The sequence below is a fragment of the Mercenaria mercenaria genome, chromosome 3, assembly GCF_021730395.1.
Source record: "Mercenaria mercenaria strain notata chromosome 3, MADL_Memer_1, whole genome shotgun sequence".
Classification (NCBI taxonomy): Eukaryota; Metazoa; Mollusca; class Bivalvia; order Venerida; family Veneridae; genus Mercenaria; species Mercenaria mercenaria.
Window position 1 is genome coordinate 30,504,550 of NC_069363.1, and position 27,777 is coordinate 30,532,326.

Sequence of the window (27,777 nt, forward strand, 5' to 3'; positions counted from 1 at the left end):
ATTACAATCTTGTGTCAGCCGACCTAGCTAGCTCAACATGTTGAGCCCAAGATTACAATCTTGCATCAGCTGACCTTGCTAGCTCAACATGTTGAGCCCAAGATAACAATCTTGTGTCAGCTCATCTTGCTAGCTCAACATGTTGAGCCCAAGATAGCAATCTTGTGTCAACCAGTCTAGCTAACTCAACATGTTGAGCCCAAGATTACAATCTTGTGTCAACTGACCTTGCTAGTGCAACATGTTGAGCCCAAGATTACAATCTTGTGTCAGCTGACCTTGCTAGCTCAACATGTTGAGCCCAAGATAACAATCTTGTGTCAGCTGACCTTGCTAGCTCAGCATGTTGAGCCCAAGATTACAATTTTGTGTCAGGCGACCCAGCTAGCTGAACAATCTTGTGTCAACTGACCTAGCTAGCTCAACATGTTGAGCCCAAGATAACAATCTTTTGTCAGCCGACCTAGCTAGCTCAACATGTTGAGCCCAAGATTACAATCTTGTGTCAGCTGACCTAGCTAGCCCAACATGTTGAGCCCAAGATTACAATCTTGTGTCAGCTGAAGCCCTAGAGCTTAGATATTTGACATGTAGCATTGCCTAGTGGACCTCTACTAAAATTGTTCAAATCATGACCCCGGGGTCAAAATTGACCCCGCCCCAGGGGTCACTTGGTTTTGCATAGAAAAATCTTCAAAAATTTTCTAAAAATAAACCAGAAGGCATAGAACTTAGTTATTTGACATGTAGCATTGCCTAGTGGACCTCTACAAAATTTGTTCAAATCATGACCCCCGGGGGCCAAAATTGACCCAGCCCCAGGGGTCACTTGATTTTACATAGGAAAATCTTCAAAAATGTTCTTAAAAAAAAAAACAGATGGCCTAGAGCTTAGATATTTCACATGTAGCATTGCCTAGTGGACTGCTACAAATTTGAACAAATCATGACCCCCGGGGTCAGAGTAGACCCCGCCCCAGGGGTCATTTGATTTTACATAGGAAAATCTTCAAAAAATTTCTAAAAATAAACCAGAAGGCCTAGATCTTAGATATTTGACATGTAGCATTGCCTAGTAGACTTCTACAAAATTTTTCAAATCATGACACCGCCCCACTTGATTGTACATAGAAAAATCTTCAAAATTTTCTAAAAATAAACCAGAAGGCCTAGAGCTTAGATATATCACATGTAGCATTGCCTAGTGGACCTCTACAAAATTTGTTCAAATCTTTACCCCCCAGGGTCAAATTGACCCAGCCCCAGGGGTTACTTGATTGTACATAGGGAAATCTTCATAAATTTGCTAAAAATAAACCAGAAGGCCTAGATCTTAGATATTTGATATGTAACATTGCCTAGTAGACTTCTACAAACTTTGTTCAAATCATGACCCCCGGGGTAAAATTGGCCCCGCCCCAGGGGTTACTTGATTGTACATCGGAAAATCTTCCAAAAAAATTCTAAAAATCAACAGTTTGACATTTGAAACATGTAGCTCATATTATTCAGGTGAACGATCCAGAGTCATAATGACCCTCTTGTTTACAAAATTATGCCCCTTTTTTGACGTAGAAATTTTTGGTTAAGGTTTTATTTGTAAGCTGGTATCTCAGTACCCACTAATGAGAATGGTTTGAAACTTCACACACCAAGTCTTGTCCACTGTGATGATCTGACATGCAGTGCACATGTTCCATAATTGTACTTTGCATTTTTACAAAAATATGCCCCTTTTTCGACTTAGCTGTTTTTGGTTAAGTTTTTGTATGTAAGCTGGTATCTCGGTATCCACTAATGGAAATAGATTTAAAATTCACACACTTGTTCACTGTCATGATCTGACATGTAGTGCTCAAGTTCCATAACTCTACTTTGCATTTTTACAAAATTATGCCCCTTTTTAGCTCGACTATTCAAAGAATAGTCTAGCTATTCTACTCACCCTGGCATTGGCGTTACACCTTGGTAAAAGTTTTGCATGCAAGTATATATGGCTCTTATTTAAAGGCATATAGCTTTGAAACTTATTTTTTCTTTTTCTAGGTCAATTACCAACTTCACTGGGTCAAGTCCCATAACTCTGACATGTATTTTGGTTAAATTATGCCCCCTTTTGGACTTAGATAATCCTGGTTAAAGTTTTACATGCAAGTTACTATCTCCAAAACTAATGCAGATAATGAATTGAAACTTCACATGTGTCTTGGGTCAAGTCCCATAACTCTGACATGTATTTTGGTTAAATTATGCCCCCTTTTGGACTTAGAAAATCCTGGTTAAAGTTTTACATGCAAGTTATTATCTTCAAAACTAATGCAGAATTTGAATTGAAACTTCACATGTGTCTTCACACACTAAGTCTTTCATAGCTTTGGGTATTGTATAATCACCCCTTGGAAATGGTACCTGCTTTTTAACTTTGTCTTTTGGCAGTTCCTGTGATATGCAGGCTCCATAACCTCAGATCCCCTTTCTAAATTCCAGTTTGTTTAGTTCTGCCCATTGATTTCTCGTTTAGGGCAAATCCATTATTTTAACTGTGGACCATACGCCGCTTTTCATGGAATTACACACTAGTGTAGCATTGAAGGTTCCATGTGCATCGCCGTATGAACACATCTGCGGATGTCTCTAAATTGTTTTTGGTACTTTTAAAATGTGTAAATGTTGAGTTCTGCTCAACCCGGGGCTAGAGGGCATGGACGGTAGCATGCATTTCCACTACTGTCCATGAACAGGCTCAATCAAACCGAGCCTGCAACATTTTCATTTTTGTCGTGTTGAGCGACCTGTGGAGTTTCCATGTTTTCTATTTTAACAGTTTTTTGGTTAAGTTTTTGTATGTAAGCTGGTATATCAGTACACATTAATGGGAATGGATTGAAACTTCACACAATTGTCCATTGTCATGAGCTGATGTACTTTGTACAAGTTTCATAACCCAGTTTTGCAATTTTATAAAATCCCTTTTTCGACTTAAATATTTAGAAATTATATCAGTGGTTGGCTGTAAGATTACCAAATATTATACAAAGTGTCTTCAAAATGAAGATTTTGTTTTTAGTTACTGTTTAACAGGATGAATTTGCATTGTCAGTCATTTGTGAAAACTTCATGAATTCTTCATGTTCACGAATTCATCGTAACCAACAGTATAGACTAATGCTAGACAGATGGACAAACTCTGTACTGGAATTCACTATACACAAAATTATTAATCGGTAAGAAAATATATAAAAAAACTGCTATAAGAATCTTTCACTAGTTGAAGGTGTGGATGGAAATATCTGGCTCCCTGAGATATTTCCATCTGCACCTTCAGCTAGTGATAGATTCTTTTTCTTGCATACCATATTCTTCAATTAATAAAAAGAAATAAAATAAAACAACTATGTTTCTTCTAAGCACTATTTTGTTATTGTAAGGTATGAATTTATGCATTCATTCATAAATTTAAGCATGTGAGTCATCTTACACCCTGAGGTGTAAGATGAGCTTTTCCAGCAACTGCAAAAGCACGGAAAAATCCTGTCTTGCATGCAAGAACTTTGTGATTTTTATCCATGAAAACAGGCTACTGCTGTTTTCTTTCTATGAGTTTCATTTTTAGCTCTACTTTTCAAAGAAAAAGTAGAGCTATTGCACTCGCCCCGGTGTCCGCCTCGCTGTCGCCGTTGGTTAAAGTTTTTGATAAAGTCAAATATATCTGTTACTTTCAAAGCTATTAACTTGAAACTTAAAATATTTTTATTTACTATCAAACTCTACACCAGGAGAAACAATCCCCATAACTCTGGTTTGAATTTTGACAGAATTATGCCCAATTTTAACTTAGAATTTTTTTGTTAAAATGTTTGATAAAGTCAGATATTTCTGTTACTGTTTAAGCTTTTGACTTGAAACTCAAAATAGTTATTTACTATCAAAGTCTACACCAGGAGACACAATCTCCATAACTCTGATTTGAATTTTGACAGAATTATGCCCCTTTTTAACTTAGAATTTTTTGTTAAAATGTTTGATAAAGTCAAATATTTCTGTTACTGTTAAAGCTTTTGACTTGAAACTCAAAATAGTTATTTACTATCAAAGTCTACACCAGGAGACACAATCTCCATAACTCTGTTTGAATTTTGACAGAATTATGCCCCTTTTAACTTAGAATTTTTTGTTAAAATTTTTGATAAAGTCAAATATTTCTGTTACTGTTAAAGCTTTTGACTTGAAACTCAAAATAGTTATTTACTATCAAAGTCTACACCAGGAGACACAATTCCTATAACTCTGATTTGAATTTTGACAGAACTATGCCCCTTTTTAATTTAGAAGTTTTGGTTAAAGTTTTTGATAAAGTCAAATATCTCTGTTACTATCAAAGCTTTTGACTTGAAACTTAAAATAGTTATTCACCTGGCATCAAAGTCCTCACCAGGAGAAACAATTGCCTTAACTCTGATTTGAATTTTGACAGAATTATGCCCCTTTTTATCTTAGAATATCTCTGTTACTATCAAAGCTTTTGACTTGAAACTCAAAATAGTTATTTACTATCGAAGTCTACACCAGGAGACACAATTCCCATAACTCTGATTTGAATTTTGACATAGTTATGTAGCTTTTTTAACTTGGATTTTTTTTTACTGGCAAAGCTCTTATTCAGAGTCAAGCACTGAGAAAAGTCGAGCGCGCTGTCTTATGGACAGTTCTTGTTTGCATGCTGCATTGAAATTTCTCTCAACAAGAGCATGAAATGTCATCATGCAGATTTAGCGTGAAATAAAAACATACAGAAGTATCTGTGGTTTCTGTTTGTCTGTTTAAATAGAAAAAAAACCTTCTTTTAATTGGTAGATAAAGACAATTGTGAATAATTGAAAAAAGAAGGTAAAATGGAGAGGATTGGCAACATAATTATATTTTGTCATTCAGAGGGCAAAAACATTTTGTTTTTATTAAGATTTATGTAAGGAAACCACAATAGATATTTACAGCCCACTGGTATGACGTTATCTCTCATTGATTCTCAGCATCCATTCTTTTGATATATTACCATATGTCAGACAATTCTGTAGAAACTTCTGTATGATTTTTACTCTAATTTCAGAAAAAACAACACTCCTGACTGCCTCTGCATGGAAATAAATTGTCTTTCTGCTTTTATATATATTTTATGAAATTGGTTTTTAGCTGCACCCTAGGAAATTGTTATTTATGGTTTTGTTTTCTCTTCATTTGGCAGTAACCTTTACCCTGCTAAATATCTATAATGAACTTGTTCATCTTTCAGTTTGGACAGTACAATTAACTGTTAAAAGGGTTGCATACCAAAAAAAGATACTGATAGAAAGGCGAACAGTGCAGATCATGATCAGACTTCATGGATGTGCAGGCTGATCATTATCTGCACTGGTCGTAAAGGCAGAATCAGTCGTGTCCGGCATGGTAAAGGGTATTGTGGTCTGATTTGCTGACTATGAAGTTATAACTATTTTAATGTGAAAATGAGTTTCTCAGTGATGTGCATGTGAAAAAATGAAATGACTTTCTAGCTCACCTGAGCCAAAGGCTAGAGGACAGCTTTTGTGACCACTTGATGTCCATCGTCTGTCCGTCAGCAATTTTTAAAAAAATCTTGTTCTTCAAAACCGTTGGGCAGATTTACATCAAACTTCACAGGAATGATCCTTGGTTGGCCCCCTTTCAAAAATGTTCAAAGAATCTAACTCCACACAGAACTCTCAGGTTGCCACGGCAACAGAAAGGAAAAACTTAAAGAATCTTCTTGTCCAAAACCGCAAGGCGTAAAGCCTCGATATTTGGCTTGTGACATCATCTAATTGTCCTCTATAAAAAGATTTTCAAATTATGCCCCTGGGTTGAAAAGAGGCCCCGCCCCGAGGTTCCAAGTTTTACATAGACTTATATAGGAAAAAACTTTAAAAATCTTCTTATCTGAAACCACAAGACCTATAGGCCTTTGATATTTGGTATGTAGCATTGCCTTGTGGTCCTCTACCAAGATTGTTCAAATTATTATCCTGGGGTGAAAAGAGGCCCGCTCGGGGGTCCAAAGTTTTATATAGACTTCTATAGGAAAAAAAACACTTTGAAAATCTTGTTATCTGAAACCACAAGATCTAGGCCTTTGATATTTGGTATGTAGCATTGCCTAGTGGTCCTCTACCAAAATTATTCAAATTATGCACCTGGGGTGAAAAGAGGCCCTGCCCTGGGGGTCCCAAGTTTTTCATAGCTTTATATAGGATAAAAATTTTAAAATCTTCAAGGCCTAGGCCTATGATATTTGGTATGTAGCATTGCCTAGTGGTTCTCTAACCGGATGACCCCATGTAAGTAGGGGTCATTTGATTGTGACCTTGACCTACTGACCTACTTTCTTGTTTTTTTAAGATACAGAATTTATATTTGGATGACTTACACAGTTTTGCACACCGATCTTAAAACTGACTTTCAGTGACCATGAATATGACCTACTTTCTTAATATTTTAGCATCAGATTGACATTTGAAACATGTAGCTCATATTACTCAGGTGAGCGATCCAGGGTCATCATGACCTTCTTGTTATCTTTTTTTTGTAAAGTCATCTTCTTATTGAGTTATAGAAAAGAATCGAATCAGTTTACATAAACTTTGTTTTTATAAAGGAATTTTTTCAAAAAGTTCATAGTCATAACTTGAGAACTCTTGGGCCTGTGAAGGGTAGATGACCCCTCTTTGTTTTTGAGGTCAGAAAGTCAAGCGCACAGTGACCTTGGGGCTTAGAATAGTTTCTTGGCAAATAAGAAATGCTTGCATCTGCTTAGGATAATGAATGTAGTCAGTAGAAGACCCCTCATGTTTTTGGGGTCAGTAGGTCAAAGAGAAAGGTCAGTGTTACTATAAAACACAACATGATTTTGGATCAGTAACTTAAAAATGTTTGGACATATTTTCATCAAACTTCTAAGCATTGCATGTGTTTCATAGCAGATGAACTATATTATGTTTTGTGTCAGTAGGACAAAGCCTTAGGTCACATTTACTTTGATACCAATAACTGGTGAATGTTGTTAAATTAATGAATGATTTCATTTGGTAAGTAACCTTGGAACCATTGAATCAAATTTCAAGGCCAAAGGACATTGAGGCTCAAAACATAGATAAATTATTTGCCACTAATCAGTAGATTACTCTATTACTTTTAGTTACCATGATATATAAAAGTTCAAATGCAGTTACCATAGGATATCATGGGTTTGTTGGGGGAAGAAGTATTTTACTGGCTTTAATTAGAGCATATGTGTTTTACAAACAGCTCTTGTTAATAAAAGAGATTCAAACATATTTCCAGAGGGGTGTTATCTGGCTACACCAAATAATATATAGCTTTAAAAGGTCTACTTTCACTTTACACAATTTCCAAAATCCACATTTTAGAATAATATACACAATAACAGGCATAGCTAATCAAGCAATGTGGTCATCAGTATGGACATACCCAATAGGAACATGTATATTAAGTGTTCAGTGTGTATCATTCCTGCAAATTCTTTCTTGATTTTCATTAGTCAAGATTAATTTAGCATCAGCCGCAAATGTGTTCCCTTGGAAACCCAGTACATCTGTACAGGTGTCACATTATCTATCTTCCGATATTGTCTAACCATTTACCAGGACGTAGACATTTTCATGTGTGTTAAGCCACAAAGATTGTTAGTAGAAAATAAAAGAAAAAATGGCAAAATTAAAGGGAAAGGAAAATTTGTTAGTGATTTAAAAGATAAAAACAGGGATGAAGAGCATGGTCATTAGACATTTTGGTTAGTCCTGCTCTGGGATAATCTGATGGAGAGTATGTTTTTCTTTCAGTGACATAGTGTTCATGCCATGTGGTGCTGTGACAGCTGAGTTAAATGTTACCATAGCAACTGATGCTTGTGTTGAGGGTGAGTGCTCAAACCATGGGCGTTGTATCAATTACTTGAATGGCCAGGTTCTCTGCACAACATGCAGGTGCAATTCAGGTATGTCAATGCAGAATTCATTGTCTTTCTTCAAGTGAAAACAGTAGTACAAATACAAAATCATGAATTAAACACAACAACAAGCAAACAATTATTATTAGAAATGTTTAAGTCCCCAGTGCCTCTAGGATGACAACTTGTGAAAAGAACTGGAACCAATGCCTTACTCTTGCATGATCCTATGAGGCGACTAACAAGAGTCGGAACACTTGGTTTTGCTGTTTATCTGCGATCATTTCAGCATGTTTAAAAGTTTTAATTCCATTCCTCACATTTTAATATCAAATGATATGTGAAACAAAAATTGGTAGTCCTGTTTTGGTGCCACATAATCTGTACTGCACCAAATAGAAATGTATTGAATGAGACGTTTTACTGTGTTATAGGTTGGAGAGGGTACGACTGCTCTGATGGTAGTGAGGTTAAAGATGAAAGTGAACAATTAATTGAACTTCTATTACTGACCATCAGTAACATTGTCTTCATACCAGCAATTATACTGGCCCTGTACAGAAAACATTATGCTGAGGCCCTGGTATATACATATACTATGGTGTTTTCAACAGTAAGTATTCTATAATATGCTTTACTTGGCAGATGTATTTTGTGAGAAGGAAACACAATGGTAAATCAAGAATGAAAATATACATGTGTATTGAAATCACAAGAACCTTCATAGAGCAAAACTCTGATGCAATATTGCACAAATGGGATATCTGGTATCACCCCATGAATGAAAGATATTTTCATCTTACATGTAAAACAAACAGATTTTGAGCAAATTTTACACATTTTGTATTTCTGTACCAATGAAAAGTTCAGTGTGAAAATAACTTGTGTATTTCACTGTTATATATAATGAATCACTGAAAAACTCGTAGTAAGTATGTGCAGATCTGTGTATACCATATTTATTGTAATATTACTGTATTTCATAGAGCTATTCTATACACATGACAGCAGGAGGATGGAAAAAAAGTAACAAAAAAATTTAAACATCAGAATGATTATTGTCTCTTTTTCTCATAAGATCTTGTATCGCTGATATAGGTATATCTAACACCTAGACATTTATTAAGTAATGTACAAAAGAGCATCTTCATTAATAAATAAGATCTCAAATTGTTTTCTTGAAAAGGGAGACTTCTCTATATTTTTCTTATGGCAACTCCAGATCTGATCTCTATATGTAATTATTAAGTTTTTCAGTTTCTTTATCTTTATTCGATGTTATGCCAGTACCATACCATTAATAGCTGAAATATCTATACCATACCAAACCTTTATCACATGAACGATTTCTATATTCCACAACTGTACTATGTCTGAGATGGTTGGGTTATAGAAGGATATAAATATTGGGCTTTTCAAATTTCTGTACCTTTACTATATGTTATACCAATACTATATCATTATGAACTGAAATACCTTACCATACCTTTATTGCAACACTGATTTCTATTATCCACAGCTGTACCATGCCTGTGATGGTGGGAGAATGGAAGGTTACAAATATTGCATTTTACATATTAGCATTCTAAGTACATGTGACTTTCTTGGATCAGCAACATCTATTTGGATGACTTTGGTAGCGATGTCAAGGCCACCTCTCCAGTGGAAGGCTTTGATACAGATTGCTGGTCCCCTGGGATTATTGATTGGTGTATTATATAAGAAAACCAGTGCTTTCTTGTTCCTGGTACCAGCTGGCCTTGGATTGTTATTGATAATGATATCTTGGGTAAGTATTTTAACTCATCAATATGAACTTTACATTGTAGGTGCTTCACCTTAACAAGAACCTTACATGCTTCACCTTAACATGAACATTACATGCCTCACCTTGACATGAACATTACATGCTTCACCTTTACATGAACATTGCACGCTTCACCTTATCATGAACATTACACGCTTCACCTTGTCATGAACATTACATGCTTCACCTTGACATCAACATTACATGCTTCACCTTAACATCAACATTACATGCTCCACCTTATCATGAACATTACATGCTTCACCTTGACATCAACATTACATGCTTCACCTTATCATGAACATTACATGCTCCACCTTGACATCAACATTACATGCTTCACCTTATCATGAACATTACATGCTTCACCTTGACATCAACATTACATGCTTCACCTTATCATGAACATTACATGCTCCACCTTATCATGAACATTACATGCTCCACCTTATCATGAACATTACATGCTTCACCTTAACGTCAACATTACATGCTCCACCTTATCATGAACATTACATGCTCCACCTTATCATGAACATTACATGCTTCACCTTGACATCAACATTACATGCTTCACCTTATCATGAACATTACATGCTCCACCTTGACATCAACATAACATGCTTCACCTTATCATGAACATTACATGCTTCACCTTGACATCAACATTACATGCTTCACCTTATCTTGAATGTTACATGCTTCACCTTGACATCAACATTACATTTCTGGTGCTTCACAATAAACATTACATTCTAGTTACTTCGTCTTCACATGAAAATTACATTTAATGTGCTTTACTTGAACATGAACCTTGCCAGTAAAGTACTTCACAGGCAGTGAAGATTAAATATATTCTGTATGTTTTTTTCAGATGTGCAGGTGTTGTTACAGACATAAATGCTACCCCAGTAAAAAGAAATACCTGATTTGTTTTCTCCCAGGTGCCTTGCTTGTGTGTGGGGCTCTGGCAATATTTACATTTCTTCAGAATGAGGAGAATTACTTATATACACATAGTGCCTGGCATGTATGTATGGCACTGAGCATTGTGTTCCTGTTGCCACCTAGGGAAACTAGAGGTAAGTGTCCAAGTTTTTCCCGGTAGTTGACTGTATACACATAGTGCCTGACATGTATGTATGGCACTGAGCATTGTGTTCCTATTGCCACCTAGGGAAACTAGAGGTAAGTGTCCAAGTTTTTCTCGGTAGTTGACTGTATACACATAGTGCCTGGCATGTATGTATGGCACTGAGCATTGTGTTCCTGTTGCCACCTAGGGAAACTAGAGGTAAGTGTCCAAGTTTTCCTCGGTAGTTGACTGTATACATATAGTGCCTGGCATGTATGTATGGCACTGAGCATTGTGTTCCCACCACCTTGGCATCTGTTTTCTCTTTCCTGTCAAAATACCTCAATCCAGGGGTCGTGGGTTCGAGCCCCACTGGGGTCACGACCATGACTTCTCATATGACACCAGTACTGGTTTTTCCAGGAAGCGGACTCGAGAGTGGTTCCAATAAGCTTGAAGCTTTCATCACAATCGAGCTAAAACAAATTAGTATAAACTAAAATACCTGGACAGGGTTTGTCTAGCACACCAGTTTTCAAAGAGAAGATTCCTTCATATTGTTACTGTTTTGAGAAGTGTCTTCTTTATTCACCTTTATTTTCTCAGTATATTTTACAGTTCCATGTAGTGAATGAGAAAAGTGTGACATGTAACATTTTGCTTCATCAATCTTAGAGATCTGTGCTAACTGGAATATTATAATGAATTCGTATTCCATATCTTAATGAAATTCTAGTAGATTTTGTGGGTTATTTTGCAGGATTTTATAAGGTCAAAAAGAATGGACAAGCTGCTCTAGCATCAACATACCAGCCAATACGATCAAACAGTGATAACTATGCTATATAGTAACAGTGATGTAACATTGAACAACCTTAATCAGCTTTGAATATTTTTTTTGTATTCATTCTACAGTTTACATTACTTTTCTTAAATTTACATATAAGTTAAAACATATCGTTTTTTTTTTTTGTTTTTTTTTTTTTACTATATTGCAATTTTGCTCTCTATTAAGTTCAAAAATCAATTTATTTTAAGCTTGATTTTACTTGGTTGATATTAATTATGAAACAAAAGCAGGGGAATTTTTTAGCTCAACAGCTTTTATATAATACTAACAGCTTTGAAATAATCAGCACTGCGGCATTCAGTACTGCCATATTTGAAAATAGAGGCATTTAATTCTTGTACTTGTAACTTATAGTTGAATTAATGTTTAATTTGATTTGAAAATAATAATATTTTTAAGATATCATCTGTACACTGCTCATAAATCGAGATTTTTCATGAAATATTTTTATGAAGCTATATGTAAATTTGATGTTCTGTCAACAGTTTCTGATATCTTATGCTGTATAATTATTATTGGCATAGGTTTATATTTGTTAGCTCACCAAAGGCCTGTGTTTTCTGATCACCTCTTGTCCTGATGTTGCCAACTGGTGTCTGGTGTTTGATAAAAGTGAAAGTCAGTGTATTGGGATATCTGCATATACAATATAAGCTTATCGTCTGTGTCTCGGTCTTATAACCATGATTTTTTTGCATTACATCTAACCCCATAACCCCATAATTTCTGTCTAGTTTTTCGATTGTGTATAGACAGAACATTAAAACAAGGGTTTATAGTCTGGTAAAAATACAAGGCAGGATATTGTTAACTTTATAAAGAAAAACAATATGGAAAACATTTACTAATTATAATGTATAAAATCTACACTTTATGATAATTACTTATATTTTAGTGTGGTAGCTAGTGTTGTAACGACATTTAGAATTGACTACATTTTAAAACAAAATGGATACAGCTTTGACATAGTAGCAACAAAATACAGCTTTCCTGGCCAGCAGTTTAAGGTCTTGCTTACCATCTGAACCCATTTCTTTTTGTCTATATTTCGATTGTGTATAGACAATCCTAAAAGACAAGGGTACCTTGCAAGAATTGAAAGACCCAAATGTTGATAAATCAGGGTTAGAGATTATTAATTTTAGTGCACGCTTTGGGTGCATTTGTCACTCTTGTCTTCGATTAAAATCAAGAATATGTTTTATTTCATAAAACGGGACCATGTTTTAATATATTTAAACATGATGAAGAGGTTATAACCCTGTGTATTAAGTTCACAAAGGCATAACCAAGGTGAATTATTCTCTGCAGTATTTGTCTGATTCAGTGCGTTTAAATATATTAAAACATTGTTCTCCTTGAAAAATTGTAAATGTCTTTTGTGCAAGAACAAAAGTGGACAAGATAGGGAAGCAGTATGTAACTGTTGCGTTATATAATTACAATTCTGGCGTCTTTTATATGAAATAGTAGGTCAGATATGGTAGCACTCTTTTTTTGGTGCCTCTGTGACACCAGAAAATATGTAAACGTGTATTACAGTTTTCTTTATAAAATATAACATTGAAAAAAAAACAACATTATAAATCTAAGATTTCACAGACATTTTGCAAATCTTTTGTGTTTTCTTTTCTATTTTCTTTGTTTCTATTTAATACTGATTCAGTAGAAAATATGTCAGGAATCAAATTAAGTTATTTAGTGAACGAAATGGAAGTGATCATACGGCTGAAGGCCTAGGAATGGGAATTGCATCCCTTTTCTAGATTATGTTTCTATTAAATTACAATATAAACCTTTCCTCTCTGCAGACACAGATATGTTCTTTCCTGTCTGTAGTTTCATTTTACATTAACAAAAATATAAGAAGAACAGTGCGAGATCACCTTGACATATAGTAGTAGGGTCAAATAGTGATCTGAAAGCAAGGAAACTTACAAAAGAACTTGGAGTAAGATTACCTATAAAAGTTTAATCTCTCTCAGATGAGTTGTAACTGTTTGAAGTGTCAACTTCATTTATTTTCCTTACCTAAAGCAGTTTTATTCACTGTGCTAGGTTGAATCTGGAGTACTTTGGCCAGATATAGGAAACACAGGTACAGCCGAAACTCGGTATCTCATACGCTGTAACCTCAAAATTCAGGTTGTCTTGAAGTAATGTTCAAGTCCCGTCATAATTCCACCAAAGAGATAAAATTTTCCCTCCGTTTAAGTCCAGATACCAACTGCAGCTTTGGTTATATGCTAGTGAGTTGTAACCCGCTTCAAGGTGTGATCATGCGTTGCAAATATATAATGAATTAATACCTATGGAAAACATGCATTTTAAATTGACAACTAGTGTTAAAATGTATATAAAATATACATGACATGTTGTACTTGTATATGAGGCTACAACACATTTACTTAAAACACCTAAGGATTTATTTAAAGTTGACAAGATAGCAAACAAATACAACATAAGCTCATGTCATGTGAGCTTTTGAACCGACTGTACCAAGGATAATTTTTAGCTCACCTGAGCATGAAGTGCTCAAGGTGAGGTATTGTGACCAGTCATTGTCTGGCGTCCGGTGTCCATCAACATTTGTCATTGGTCAAATCAAAGGAAAAGCTTGATAACACTCTAGAGGCCATTTTTATGACCCTATCTTCATGAAACTTGCTCAAAATGATGATCTTGATGATCTTTAGCCCAAGTTTGAATCTGTATCATCTGAGGTCAAAAACTAGGTCACCTGTTAAAATAAAAAAACAAAACCTTGTGCATGCAATAGGGGCTACATTTTACATTGGATGTGCATGAAACTTGGTCAGAATGTTTGTTTGCATGAATTGAATTCTTATCTGGGTCATGTGGGTCAAAAACTAGGTCACCAGGTCAAATCAAAGAATAAGCTTGTTTACACCCTAGAGGCACATTTTTTGTTCTATCTTCATAAAACTTGGTCAGAATGTTTATTATCATGAAGTCTTAGGTGATTTTAAATCTGGGTCATGTAGGGTCAAAAACTAGGTCACTAGGTCAAATCAAAGGAAAAGCTTTTATACACTCTAGAGGCCTCTTTTTTTGCTCCAATCTTCCAGAAACATGTTAGTTTTCATAAAATTTCGGACAAGTTCGAATCTGGGTCATGTGGGATAAAAAAACTAGGTCAATAGGTCAAATCAATGAAAATGCTTGTTTACACTCAAGAGGCCACGTTGTTTTTGTTTTTTTGTCCAATCTTAATGAAAATTGGTCAGAATATTGTTCTCTGTGAAATCACTAGGTAAAACATGTTTACACTGTTATGGTGTGCTACTCAGGTGAGCAATCTAGGGTCATCTTGGCCCTCTTGTTAAGTCATATTTTGTCATTCCCAAGTAAAACACTTTGTCCCTTTGAATTCGAGACACCCAAGTTTCAACTGTATATTGTTCAAAGTCAGCTGTACCCTCTTGTGTTGAATAATTGTTCAGGTTTTCAGGGGAGTAATATAGGGCCATCATCCCATGTTGTTTTCAGAAATATCTGAGGTTTTTGTTGTTTTAAAAGAATTTTTGCACTTAAGACTTTTTACGTTAGCATTTCTAAGTTCGTATTGAATGGTACTAGTATACAGATGTTGAAATGTTTTAATCTAATGTAATTTATTGTTATTTTCCTAACAGAACAGGAATATCTATATATTTTAACATATGTGTTACTGTGCTGCCTCATTTAAACTGGATATTCGAAGGTTACTCTCGTAAGAATGTGTTTGTCTTTTCCTTCATGCAAAAAACAAATGCAACATTCCCTGTCTGTTCAGCATAAAGAATACACTTGTAATATACATATGTGACTGTGTCTTTAAGGTAGTTCTGCACGTTTGATAAACCGGAAGTGATGATGTTATGTCATTTATCCAGAAAACATAGAATAAAGCCTGGATTCGGCGTACGGAAATGAAAATCAGTTTATGAATTAATGGCAACCCTTGAGTAAATTTATTAAAGTAGCACTGTTACTATCTTTCTAAAGTTAAAATATGATACTAAAACATCTGACACGTTAAATAATTCAAATAATGTCTTAAAATTACCTTGAAATAGGAGGTACACTTTAATCATGGCCAATTATCTCAAAAATAAACACACAGACCTATACATTTTATTTCACCATATTATAGGCCATATGTTTATGTACGACTATGAGAAGTTTCATCAAAATCTACATTGTAGAAAAAATCCTATTCACGAAAATGTGATGAAAGTTGCGATTTTCCCATAGACTCCCATTATGAAATATTGCGTGAGGTCAAATTTTTCAAATCAGTCTAGCAAAAAATCAAGCACATGACCCTATCTTTTTTATTTGCTGTATATTCTTAGTATAGTCGAAAGTTTTGAAAAATCAGAGTTTAATCAAATTCTACATTGTAGAAAAAATTTCGATCCAAACGTGCAGAACTACCTTAACATGGTAAAAGCTGGTAATTTTCAATCAGTACTTCATATGATAATTTTGTTTTGTTAGAATTACAGGTCTTATACAATAATAGATGGACAAAATTAATGGTTCTCTATTCAGTCAGATGTTTGATATTAAGGCAAACACATTTTAAAGAGTAACATTTTATTTTTTAAGAGGAATGATTTTTTTTACAGGAAATAGTTTTAGACAGGATGTTTATTAACCAAGAATAAATAAGTGCTGTGAATCTCTATTGTGCAATGTGTTTGAGATTAAATGTTGGGGGTAGTTAAATGTCTGTCTGCTATAGCTCAATATATCAGGAATGTATATATATTGTTAGAAGTTGTTGTGATTTGATATGTGCAAAGGTTGTTTTTTTCCGTTCATTTTATGGCTGAGAAAGGGTAAAAGAAACCCAGTATAAAAATTTTGTACTTAGAATAAAATGAATAAGCATTGCATAGATCAAACTATATTGCAGGCAATTGGCTAGCTTATGATTTGTATTATATAAGGATTTTTTAATACTGGAAGCTATTTTTGTTACTTTCACATACCTACATTGATCAGATTTCATGATTTATTATTGTAATTTTATTTTTTTCTTTATATTTTCTGTAAAAAAAATATTGCTTTTGCAATTTAAGTTTATCCCATCAGAATTGAATTACCATGTTATTGCAAATTATCTCAAGTTATTTAAGGTATAAAAACTTAAGAGATTAAATCGTTGTAAGCACTTTTTAAAAGATTGTTAAGAAAGTGATGAGTTAGCTTTTTAGACTTTTAAGTACTATTTTTAACTATCAACATTTTGATATAATTACCAGCACATAGATCTGTACGTAAGCAGATGTTTGCCAAAGAATTTAGATATGTTGATTTTTTTGTTTTGAATTCATAGACAAGTGAAGTATGTTTGATTGAGCAGAAATATCATGTTTGAATCACATTTTGTGTTACCGGTACACAATTTTGCATTTTCAAGGTTCAGAAAGTGTTCCATTACGACCTGTTGAGACCTTCAAATTGATTTAAGATTTACATACAGTAACAGCAAAACTCAGTAGGAAGTAATAAAATTGTACTGTTATGGAAAATGTGAATAAAACCACAGTATGCGTTTATAAAAACTGAATTCACATTTATCTTGTCTCCAACTTTCAATACGGTGTATCAGTTCCTGCAGTGTACACAACTGTATATGAAATACTTACAGAGATCTTTTAAATATACAGAGAAAACATGTAAGAAAGTATGTAGATGTCTGGCTAGGTAAGTACAGAATGTTTATACATTTTACTATGACCGGTTTAATCTGTCTGTTAAAGATGTTTCAAGGGAAAGGAAGAAGAAAATTGTCCACAAATAGTATGTGGATATCAGGATGCACTTTAGAAATACTGTTAATTAATGCTAGACATAGGTAAACATATTTATATGTACTGTTTCTGACACAGAATCTCTTTGATTAAATGTTTTCATTAATATTTTTGTTGACACTTTAATTTCTTTTATTGTTCTGACAATTCAACACTCACTATTGTTTTCAGAAAAGCTTTGTTTGAATTAAAATATATATATATATGTTCTGTTATCCATAAAGCTTTAATAATGTACCGGTGGAGAGGGTTCGAATACCCTGTATTATTATATTACTTTATTTTACAATTGCAATTAATTTTGATATAATGCCAGGTATGTATATACAACATTGAATCGGCATTAAAGGCTGAACCACTCTGTTATGCTTAAGATGTTTTTGTCAAACCAATGTATTTTCAAACATTAATTATGTAACCAGAGAAAACAGAAATGTATATTCAAGTAGCACTAAAAATAATATTTTTTTTTGTTGCATTTGTGCAAGATAAACTAAAAGAGGCTTGTTGAGCACACTGTAGGAATGAATATTTGAATTATGTATTAACAAACACAAAGCTATATATTTCATACTTCAGTACAGTAATTTTGATGTAAGTAATTAGTCAGAAGTATTTGTACATGTTCCCTTAATTGTTTAACTAACTTCTTGAAATTTGTTCATTTTCTGTATAAGTTTATTCATATCAAGCACAAAGAGGAAAGACTTTGTTTCAAACTACGTAAAGCCAGTGTGTTAGATTGCCAGTCTGAAATATTGTATTTTGTTTTAAAATTTTAAGTTGCTTTCTGAAAAGTTTAATATTCTATAAATGCTCAAGGCACCAAATCAAAATCTGTGAAATGTCTAATGTTAGGATTTCATGGATACATAATTTCAGGCCTGTTTAATATTCATGTATTTGTTAATTAAAATTAAGAGATTTTTTAAACTATATGTAATGTCAGAAATTTTTTTTTTAGAGAGTTGGTTTCTATAGCGATTTGCACTGTGCACCCCTAGTAGAAACAATATGCTCAAGTTACCATACATAGTCTGCAGGCTTTAGACTGGATATTTTCTGAGGCCAGTATTACTCATGTATATCTGCAAAATCAATGCAAATCAAAGTACTATTTCACACAATATATTTTTTTGGTATTTGTACTGTTACCATACTTGCTTGCCCGGTTTTATGAAGTGCACAATTTTATTGTGTCAACATATTTATTTTGTTTAATGCTTTGTAAAAGCTTTTGATGCAGTTCTTGTCTCCGTATTTATTAAGCGCATAGCTCACTAAATATAATGTTAGTATATAAATACTTATATAAAAATTTGATATGAACAATAGTAATTGATTAGTAGACTTAGATTTACAGATTTATAGTTTATTTACATCTCATCCCTAACTTATACAGACATATAAAATACACAGATATATACAGTAAACACCTATGCACAGCCATTCTATGATAGAATTAGAAGAGAAGGTAGTAAAAACACTTAACAAGTTTCACACAGTACTCATATATAATGAATTTGAAGTTATATCCGTGTTTTGTATGAGAAGTTTTTGTATTTCTGTTAACACATGTTTAATTTACATTATCACATGTTTGACATCGCGGGAGTGTAATAAAGCCGTTAAATAAAAATGATAATACACTAGTGTAATAAAGCTTTGACGTCGTCGTCGTTTATCAAGTAGAAAACGTTGGTCAAATTGACTTGTTTATATAGTAAAAGAGAGTAGATTTTTAGCTCACCTGTCACAAAGTGACAAGGTGAGCTTTTGTGATCGCGCGGTGTCCGTCGTCCGTCCGTGCGTGTGTGCGTCCGTAAACTTTTGCTTGTGACCATTCTAGAGGTCACATTTTTCATGGGATCTTTATGAAAGTTGGTCAGAATGTTCATCTTGATGATATCTAAGTCAAGTTCGAAACTGGGTCACGTGCCATCAAAAACTAGGTCAGTAGGTCTAAAAATAGAAAAACCTTGTGACCTCTCTACAGGCCATATATTTCACAAGATCTTCATAAAAATTGGTCAGAATGTTCACCTTGATGATATCTAGGTCAAGTTCTAAACTGGGTCACGTGCCGTCAAAAACTAGATCAGTAGGTCTAAAAATAGAAAAACCTTGTGACCTCTCTAGAGGCCATATATTTCACAAGATCTTCATGAAAATTGGTCAGAACGTTCACCTTGATGATATCTAGGTCAAGTTCGAAACTGGGTCACGTGTTGTCAAAACCTAGGTCAGTAGGTCAAATAATAGAAAAACCTTGTGACCTCTCTAAAGGCCATATTTTTCATGGGATCTGTATGAAAGTTGGTCTGAATGTTCATCTTGATGATATTTAGGTCAAGTTTGAAACTGGGTCACGTGCGGTCAAAAACTAGGTCAGTAGGTCTAAAAATAGAAAAACTCTGTGACATCACTAGAGGCCATATATTTCATGAGATCTTCATGAAAATTGGTCAGAATGTTCATCTTGATGATATCTAGGTCAAGTTTGAAAGTGGGTCACGTGCCTACAAAAACTAGGTCAGTAGGTCAAATAATAGAAAAACCTTGTGACCTCTCTAGAGGCCATATTTTTCATGGGATCTGTATGAAAGTTGGTCTGAATGTTCATCTTGATGATATCTAGGTCAAGTTCAAAAGTGGGTCACGTGCCATCAAAAACTAGGTCAGTAGGTCAAATAATAGAAAAACCTTGTGACCTCTCTAAAGACCATAATTTTCATGGGATCTGTATGTAAATTGGTCTGAATGTTCATCTTGATGATATCTAGGTCAGGTTCGAAACAGGGTCATGTGCGGTCAAAAACTAGGTCAGTAGGTCTAAAAATAGAAAAACCTTGTGACCTCTCTAGAGGCCATACTTGTGAATGGATCTCCATAAAAATTGGTCAGAATGTTCACCTTGGTGATATCTAGGTCAAGTTTGAAACTGAGTCATGTGCCATCAAAAACTAGGTCAGTAGGTCAAATAATAAAAAAACCTTGTGACCTCTCTAGAGGCCATACTTTTCATGGGATCTGTATGAAAGTTGGTCTGAATGTTCATCTTGATGATATCTAGGTTAAATTTGAAACTGGGTCAGCTGGTCTAAAATTATTAAAATCTTTTGACCTCTCTAGAGGCCATATTTTTCAATGGCTCTTCATGAAAATTGATCTGAATGTTCACCTTGATGATATCTAGGTCAGTTTCGAAACTGGGTCACGTGCGGTCAAAAACTAGGCCAGTAGGTATAAAAATAGAAAAACCTTGTGACCTCTCTAGAGGCCATATTTATCAGGAGATCTTCATGAAAATTAGTGAGAATGTTCACCTTGATGATATCTAGGTAAAGTTCAAAAGAGGGTCACGTACCTTCGAAAATTAGGTCAATAGGTCAAATAATAGAAAAACCTTGTGACCTCTTTAGAGACCATATTTTTCAATGGATCTTCATGAAAATTGGTCAGAATTTTTATCTTGATAATATCTAGGTCAAGTTCAAAACTGGGTCACATGAGCTCAAAAACTAGGTCACTATGTCAAATAATAAAAAAAACGACGTCATACTCAAAACTGGGTCATGTGGGAAGAGGTGAGCGATTCAGGACCATCATGGTCCTCTTGTTTTATGTTTCGACAGGAAAAGCTAACATGTGATAAATAGAATATTACATTTGTGACTTTCCACATTGAATTTATTAAACTCGTTAATAAAATTGATAAAATGCTCGGCAGAGCCTCGCATTTTATCATTTTATTTAACTCATTTAATAAATTCAATATGAAAAGACACTCACGTAATATCCTCTATGTAAACTAGAATAGTGACTTTCCAGTTGTTGATAAAAATCTGTAGTGATGCTAGATGTCTTTCTATTGGTTGTTTGCAAAGATGAAAATACAGAAGTAATCATGGTTCAACAGCTAATCACGGTTCAACAGCACTAACAGCTAATCACCTTTTTCAGAATGTTTTATGGATTTACAGTGTGTTTACATGCAAGAATATGTTACTGTGAGGTCTGCTTCTTCTCTCTGTCTGTCTGTCTGTCTGTTTCAAGTTTCCGACTTCTTTTGAAAGTGGGTACAAATAGATATACATTTTAGGAACATGTTTAACTTCTGAATCAAATTGCCCAATTTACATGAACACATGGAAAATATGAATACTAGCATGTTTTGTGTTATACTTTCAAGCTTTTCTAACATTATACACCACTGTTGTCTGTTTTTACTTGTTGCACATTATATTTTGTCATTTTGACATTAAAGAGCTTTTTATGTTTATGTTTAGCAATAAAGAATAGCAGATACATATTGTTTTCCTTTTATTGTTGGAGGACAGATTTTAAGCTATACTGTATGGAATTATTAAACAGGTGGATCTATTGTTGTCACTCTATTGTTGGTTTCTAGATCAGCCTCAAAACAGTTTTGCATGTAAGCAGATTTCTCAGACAGTCACACTGTTGTATGCTTCAAAACACCACATAATGCTTCAGCAACATGAAATGACACCACAGGACAGATGATATAATTCTGGCTTACATTTTGTCAGTATTATGGCCTTTCTTTTAGTTGAAAATTTTGAAGTAAGCATGTTTCTCATATTGACATAGGACAGGTTTCTTAGCTCTTGCTTACATTTTTAAAATTCTGCCCCTTTTTAGCTCACCTGATTCAATGGTTAGCTTTTGGTGTAGGTGGATGGTCATGTATTTTTCGTTCAGCATCAGTAATGTCACTTCTCTGAAACTACTGTGAACAATTTCACCAAACTTGGTCTATGGCATCCTTGCATGGACCTCTGTAAAGTTTGCACAAGTGGTTTTGCTTAATTGCATTTACAGGCTGGCAGAGCTAAAATATGGACTTTTTCTTATTAAAAGCCTTTTTTGCGTATTCGCCATGCTTGGTCAGTGTCTACCTGAATAGGCCATTCTCAAGTTTGTTGAAATGGTTCTGCTTAACTGCACTAATGGGCCATCAGATCTATAAACAGAACAATCTTTATGGAACGTCTCATGGACCGCTATATAAATCTCCACCAAAACTGGTTAAATGTTCCATGTAAGGGGAGTGATTCGAGGCCTTTTTGTTTTTGTTCAAATTCCCTTGCAGTCCTAAACTATTGCTCTTTTCTTTTGTTGTTTGAAATCTGACATGCTAAATTCTCTTTTTTTCTCCATCATTGTTAAAATGTGTACAGATATCGTCATGAAACTTTATGTGTGCTTATAAACAGCTTAGCGAAGTTCTGTATTATAAGATGACTATAAAAGCCATTTCATATTATCAATGATCGATACTGTTACTCAGTTGGTACAACTACCATCACAGCAATAAACATCCCCTTCTGGTTGGTACTGATAAAACCTTGGACAATTCTTCTGAATTATTTTTAAATTGTTGCCATGGCAATTTTAGTAGCATCCACACTGACGAGATATGAAAACGCAACAAACGTAAGCCTAAATACTTTTTTACTACAAAAAGCATAAGCTTGAAATGTTCAACACATACACAACCCATTGTGCTAATCTTACGGTCTGTTGTGCTGATTAAATTTGAACACAGTGAGTGTAGAGTATCAAGATGTGTATGTGTTGAACATTTCAAGGTGATGCTTTTTTGTAGTAAAAATATATTCAGGTTTATGTTTGTTGCGTTTTCATATCTCATCAGTGTAATTCAAAATAAACCTGCACATTCTCTATGCCCATTCTTCGTATTACCAGCTTTCAAGCAAAAATCGGATCCACAATTTTATGACTGACCAACAGACCTATATACTTGCAGAGAAACTAGCAAAATAACAAGCATAGTCTAGAAACTGTCCTCTGTCTATGGACCAGATTTCATTAAAAAATTTCAAATACTTTTCAACTTGTCACAGGATCCAATTTTCCTCGTATTTCTTAACAATATGCTGCCATATAGAAACCAGTTTATGATGAGCAATACAACTAAATGAAGTGCATATTCTCGTTACTGCCCTCCTTGTATGTTTCTTGAAAACGTCTACAGTATTTTATAGCATAGGATCCACATTTTGTGATGGAGACCAACTGTCAGGCAGATTGGGGCAATCTGTTGGTCTCCTTTGGTGAAAATACTAAAAGGGAACTAACTACTAGAATACAAGATATCTGGACATGACACAGAAATATTTAAAACTAACCTAAGACTTTTAAAAATACTTTTATTCCAAAAAGGACACTTAACATTTAGACATGATCCATTCTCAAAATGACTGCATTAATGATGGTGTTGATGGTATTGGTGATAAATAGTCAAAATGTCTTTGGGGAACAGGGATTGTTTATGAATGACATTTTATTTCTATTTTAGAGGCACATGATAAATGACTTCCAGGAAGTGAAATGTGTCTCCATTCTGGCCACGCTTCAGTTTTATCTTGATTCTATATCATGACTTTTGTCAGTTGTCTGACGACCTTTTCTTCTTTTCTGCAAAAGAGAAGACATCAAAGACATCAAAATGATTCTGCCTCTAACTTCATCGTTCACCAAAACATTGAATTTGCCTTCAACATTATGAAACTGGGTTTGGAAAATGGAACCTTGTCACTGGTCAATGTTAAGATACAACCACTTGGATAATGGGGATTTTGAGACTCGTCTCCAGATTCAACTTCATAACCTCTAACTCAAATAATTCAGTTTGAAATAAGAGCTTCCAGACACTGTCTGTCTGTTGTTTGGTTTCACGTAACAAAAACAACAATTCAAGTCATAACATTGAGATACTTTCCAGCTTTACTGGTAAAGGAAGGCCCAGGGTGCCCCTCTGGACATGGGTATAGGAAGACCCAGGGTGCCCCTCCTGGACATGGGTATAGGAAGACCCAGGATGCCCCTCTGGACATGGGTATAGGAAGACACAGGGTGCCCCTCTGGACATGGGTATAAGAAGACCCAGGATGCCCCTCTGGACATGGGTATAGGAAGACACAGGGTGCCCCTCTGGACATGGGTATAGGAAGACCCAGGGTGCCCCTCTGGATGTGGGTATAGGAATACCCAGGGTGCCACTCTGGACATGGGTAGCTGGTATGTCAGCTTTACACAAGCTAGTTTGACAGCATTCTCGCACGAGTAGCGTAAGAGGGCTACGCACAGGTGAGGGGCAAGTAACTGCAAGTCAGTGATAATAACAACTCAGCTACAGAGGCCCCTGAAGTCACTACAATCTAGTTGCATATGTTTTATCATTTTCTTTGCATGTATGCATGACTATGCTGCCTAAAATATATATACAGTGACAAAGGATTAATAACAAATATGTCACATCGGAGACAATATTTCCAGACATGGAACAAACATTTATAACCGTAAAACTATTCAATCCTTCCCTCATACCAACCAGTCATCATACTACAGTTTGTAAAAGTAAAGTATGATTCACATTATATAATATTGAGATTACATTTCTAATTCAGAAAGTTATCAAATACACAAAAATATATAGTTTTAACCCTTTAAACATGACAACTTGAGATCATTTTTACTTCTTAAATTCTTACTCACCTTCTTTACTACTATCCCTTGCTTGCATTCGACTAATGAAGCCCTGGCTTTTATTTTTCCTGAATTGTTCAAACGGATCATTCATGTTGATTCCGATACCCTTATACATATCATTTCGGTCACGAACATCTGCAGCCTCTATCGGGTCCACAATGCCCTGCTCTTTAGCTCCAAGACCTTTCCCACCCCAGCCTGAATGAAAGATGCACAATCACAATCAAACAAAAAGACGAACAATTAGTTATCTCCCTTATATCACAAAATCTTTTCACGAAAGTCTTAAAAAATACTCAGTTCTTCAAATACTGTTTTTATCGAATCGAGTTAAGAAAATTGATTTGAAAAACTGATTAACACCAAAGTGCCTAATTGGGTCTAATATATAACCAATACATGTTTACATTATTACTGACATAACACTTTTGGTCAAGATATTCATATGACTTTTCAAACACTTTCACACAGGTAAAACACTAAGTCTGTCAATAGATTTTTTTCAAAATCAATATTTTATTTTAGAATCTGTTCAGTTCTATGCTTTTTGTGTAAAACTGAAAACTGTACCCATTTTCTTGAGCAACATATGGCCTCTGTTCTCTTCTCCAAGATTCTGGTTTGTGTTAGCTGCTGCTGCTGCTGCTGCCAAAAATGACTCAGTAGAACTGGAAAATACATATCACATCTGTTACTGTATATCTGACATAAATGAATAAACAAGACTGAAATTATATGGAAAATTATGAGAATTTCACAGATTCCTAAGACCGCATTACTATAATAGATCTTGTATTTCTGTGTCACTGTTATTTTGTGACTTGAGAGACAACAATCATATCCACATTTTTACAGAATGGTGCTACATAGCTGGTTAAACATGTAGTCAGGATCTGAATTTGTAAAAATCATCAAAGTTTGCAAATAATAGCAACAATAAAATAATCACAAGTTATCAAGTCTACAGTATAACAATCATATTTGCACTCAAGCAAGTCTCCTGATTTACAAGAAACATATAAAGATGTACTTGATCGAAGATAAAAAATGACACTGATGTAAGAAAAAGAGATATAAGAAGTCAAATCTACAGCAGAAGTATACCACACCATCTCCTTCCATCCTTTTGGATTTAGAGTTACATTAAGATTTTCAAACTTTTTAAGCAAATTACTGTTGATTTACTACTACAGAGAAACTGACTGTCAATACATTATACTGGTGTTGTTACTTAGCAATAATTGTGTTATAAATTATTGAAACTATTGCATACTGATAGTCAAACCAGAGATACTGGGCCCATATTCATCAGTGTTTTAAGGAAATAGACCAGTATCACTTGGCAATTTCCATATGTTTACATACTCAAGTTTATGCAATTCCGCATTTGTCGTATGTGAATGTACCCAAACACACACAACTTTCCTTATGGAAAATACGTAAATTGCAGATGCTGTTACCGGTCAACTACCTTAAGTCTAAAATTCAGATGCTAAATATTCAAGTTGTAAAAGATCAATACTGCTGAAACTTTGCACAACTTCTGGTTGTAGTGTATACCACATTCAGGGCAAATTCATTAAAATTCCTACAAGATTTACTAACATTGGGCAAGATATAATTCTAGCAGTTCCAAGTATACATTTCTCATGGTAAATACCAATGAATATGGACCTAAAGCTTAACAGAAATAGCTGTTTTCACTTTTGATCAAAAGATTTACCATGATGACGGCATACTGGCTTTCACACTGATTTCATAATTTCATACAGAACAGCCACAATATGTCATTAGGCATTCACACTTCCAAGCTGCTTATACTTTGTGAGATAATGTTGTTTAATATTCACAACTGTTTTTTGCAAGTCACTCTGTTTGCAGACACTGGTGAAAATAACTTTTTGCATACATTATCTAATGTACAGTACTGAGATAGTGTACTGATTCCAAACTCTACCCAAATATAACAACTTACAATGTGGGTGGAGTGACACTTCCAGATCTTGAATCTGGTGACTTAGATCTTTTACGTCTCACAGGCGATGGCGACCTACTTGATCGTCTGTATGGGAGGGGTGATCTGGAGTCTGACCTTGACCTTGATCTCGACCTGAAATATTCAACAGTTTTTTTAATGCAAAAGGAAAAAAATCTAAAATATGTATACTGGCAGATGACCCAATTCAGTTTTTTTTTTGTTTCTTGAAAATCAAAATGTCTGTTGATTTTTTAAATTCTAGCCTGTTCCATGTGAAAATACTACTGGATGAATGTGTGCATGTAATACTAGGGCTAATAGAATGGCATGAAAATTTTTAATAGAATGTCCTATTCTGCCCTTTTTTTGTTCAAAAACATTTTTTTTTTGCTTATTATGTGGTTTGGAACATCAAACTGTACACAAGATCAAAATATATGTCCTTTTATATTCTTCCCAAATATTTTGATTTTCACAAGAGGAAAAACTACTGACTGACTTCATACAAAATGTTCTGTAATGCTTTTCTTTCTTGGATGTATTTTCTCTCTCACACAAAATGCAAAATAAACAGTAGTCTTACTCTAAAATCACTTAATTTAAAGTGACATAGATATGTAACGTTTTACAACTCTTATTTGCTATAAATCTTCAAAGGCTTGTATTCTTTTTACTTTATTTTACATACACATTTTTGGAAAGGCTGTCCAAAAGTTAGTGAA

General features: G+C 34.5%; 2 protein-coding genes across 3 annotated transcripts in view; one reads left to right on the forward strand and one right to left on the reverse strand.

Annotated features, from left to right (window-relative positions):
- Nucleotides 1-14,475, forward strand: part of LOC123525178 (post-GPI attachment to proteins factor 6-like) — a 52,634-nt gene extending 38,159 nt beyond the window's left edge. The window contains exons 8-12 of the mRNA XM_053538110.1: nucleotides 7,875-8,029; nucleotides 8,416-8,594; nucleotides 9,501-9,770; nucleotides 10,663-10,870; nucleotides 11,624-14,475. Coding sequence (XP_053394085.1) covers nucleotides 7,875-8,029; nucleotides 8,416-8,594; nucleotides 9,501-9,770; nucleotides 10,663-10,870; nucleotides 11,624-11,712 — 901 coding nt within the window. The 3' untranslated portion in view covers nucleotides 11,713-14,475. The remainder of the gene's footprint in view (nucleotides 1-7,874; nucleotides 8,030-8,415; nucleotides 8,595-9,500; nucleotides 9,771-10,662; nucleotides 10,871-11,623) is intronic.
- A 9,240-nt stretch (nucleotides 14,476-23,715) lies between these two features.
- Nucleotides 23,716-27,777, reverse strand: part of LOC123525850 (calcium homeostasis endoplasmic reticulum protein-like) — a 112,957-nt gene continuing 108,895 nt past the window's right edge. For both annotated transcript variants that reach the window (XM_053538111.1, XM_053538112.1), the window contains 4 exons: nucleotides 27,053-27,187; nucleotides 25,648-25,745; nucleotides 25,084-25,275; nucleotides 23,716-24,003 (listed from right to left, as the gene is read on the reverse strand). In XM_053538111.1, coding sequence (XP_053394086.1) covers nucleotides 23,975-24,003; nucleotides 25,084-25,275; nucleotides 25,648-25,745; nucleotides 27,053-27,187 — 454 coding nt within the window. In that variant the 3' untranslated portion in view covers nucleotides 23,716-23,974. The remainder of the gene's footprint in view (nucleotides 24,004-25,083; nucleotides 25,276-25,647; nucleotides 25,746-27,052; nucleotides 27,188-27,777) is intronic.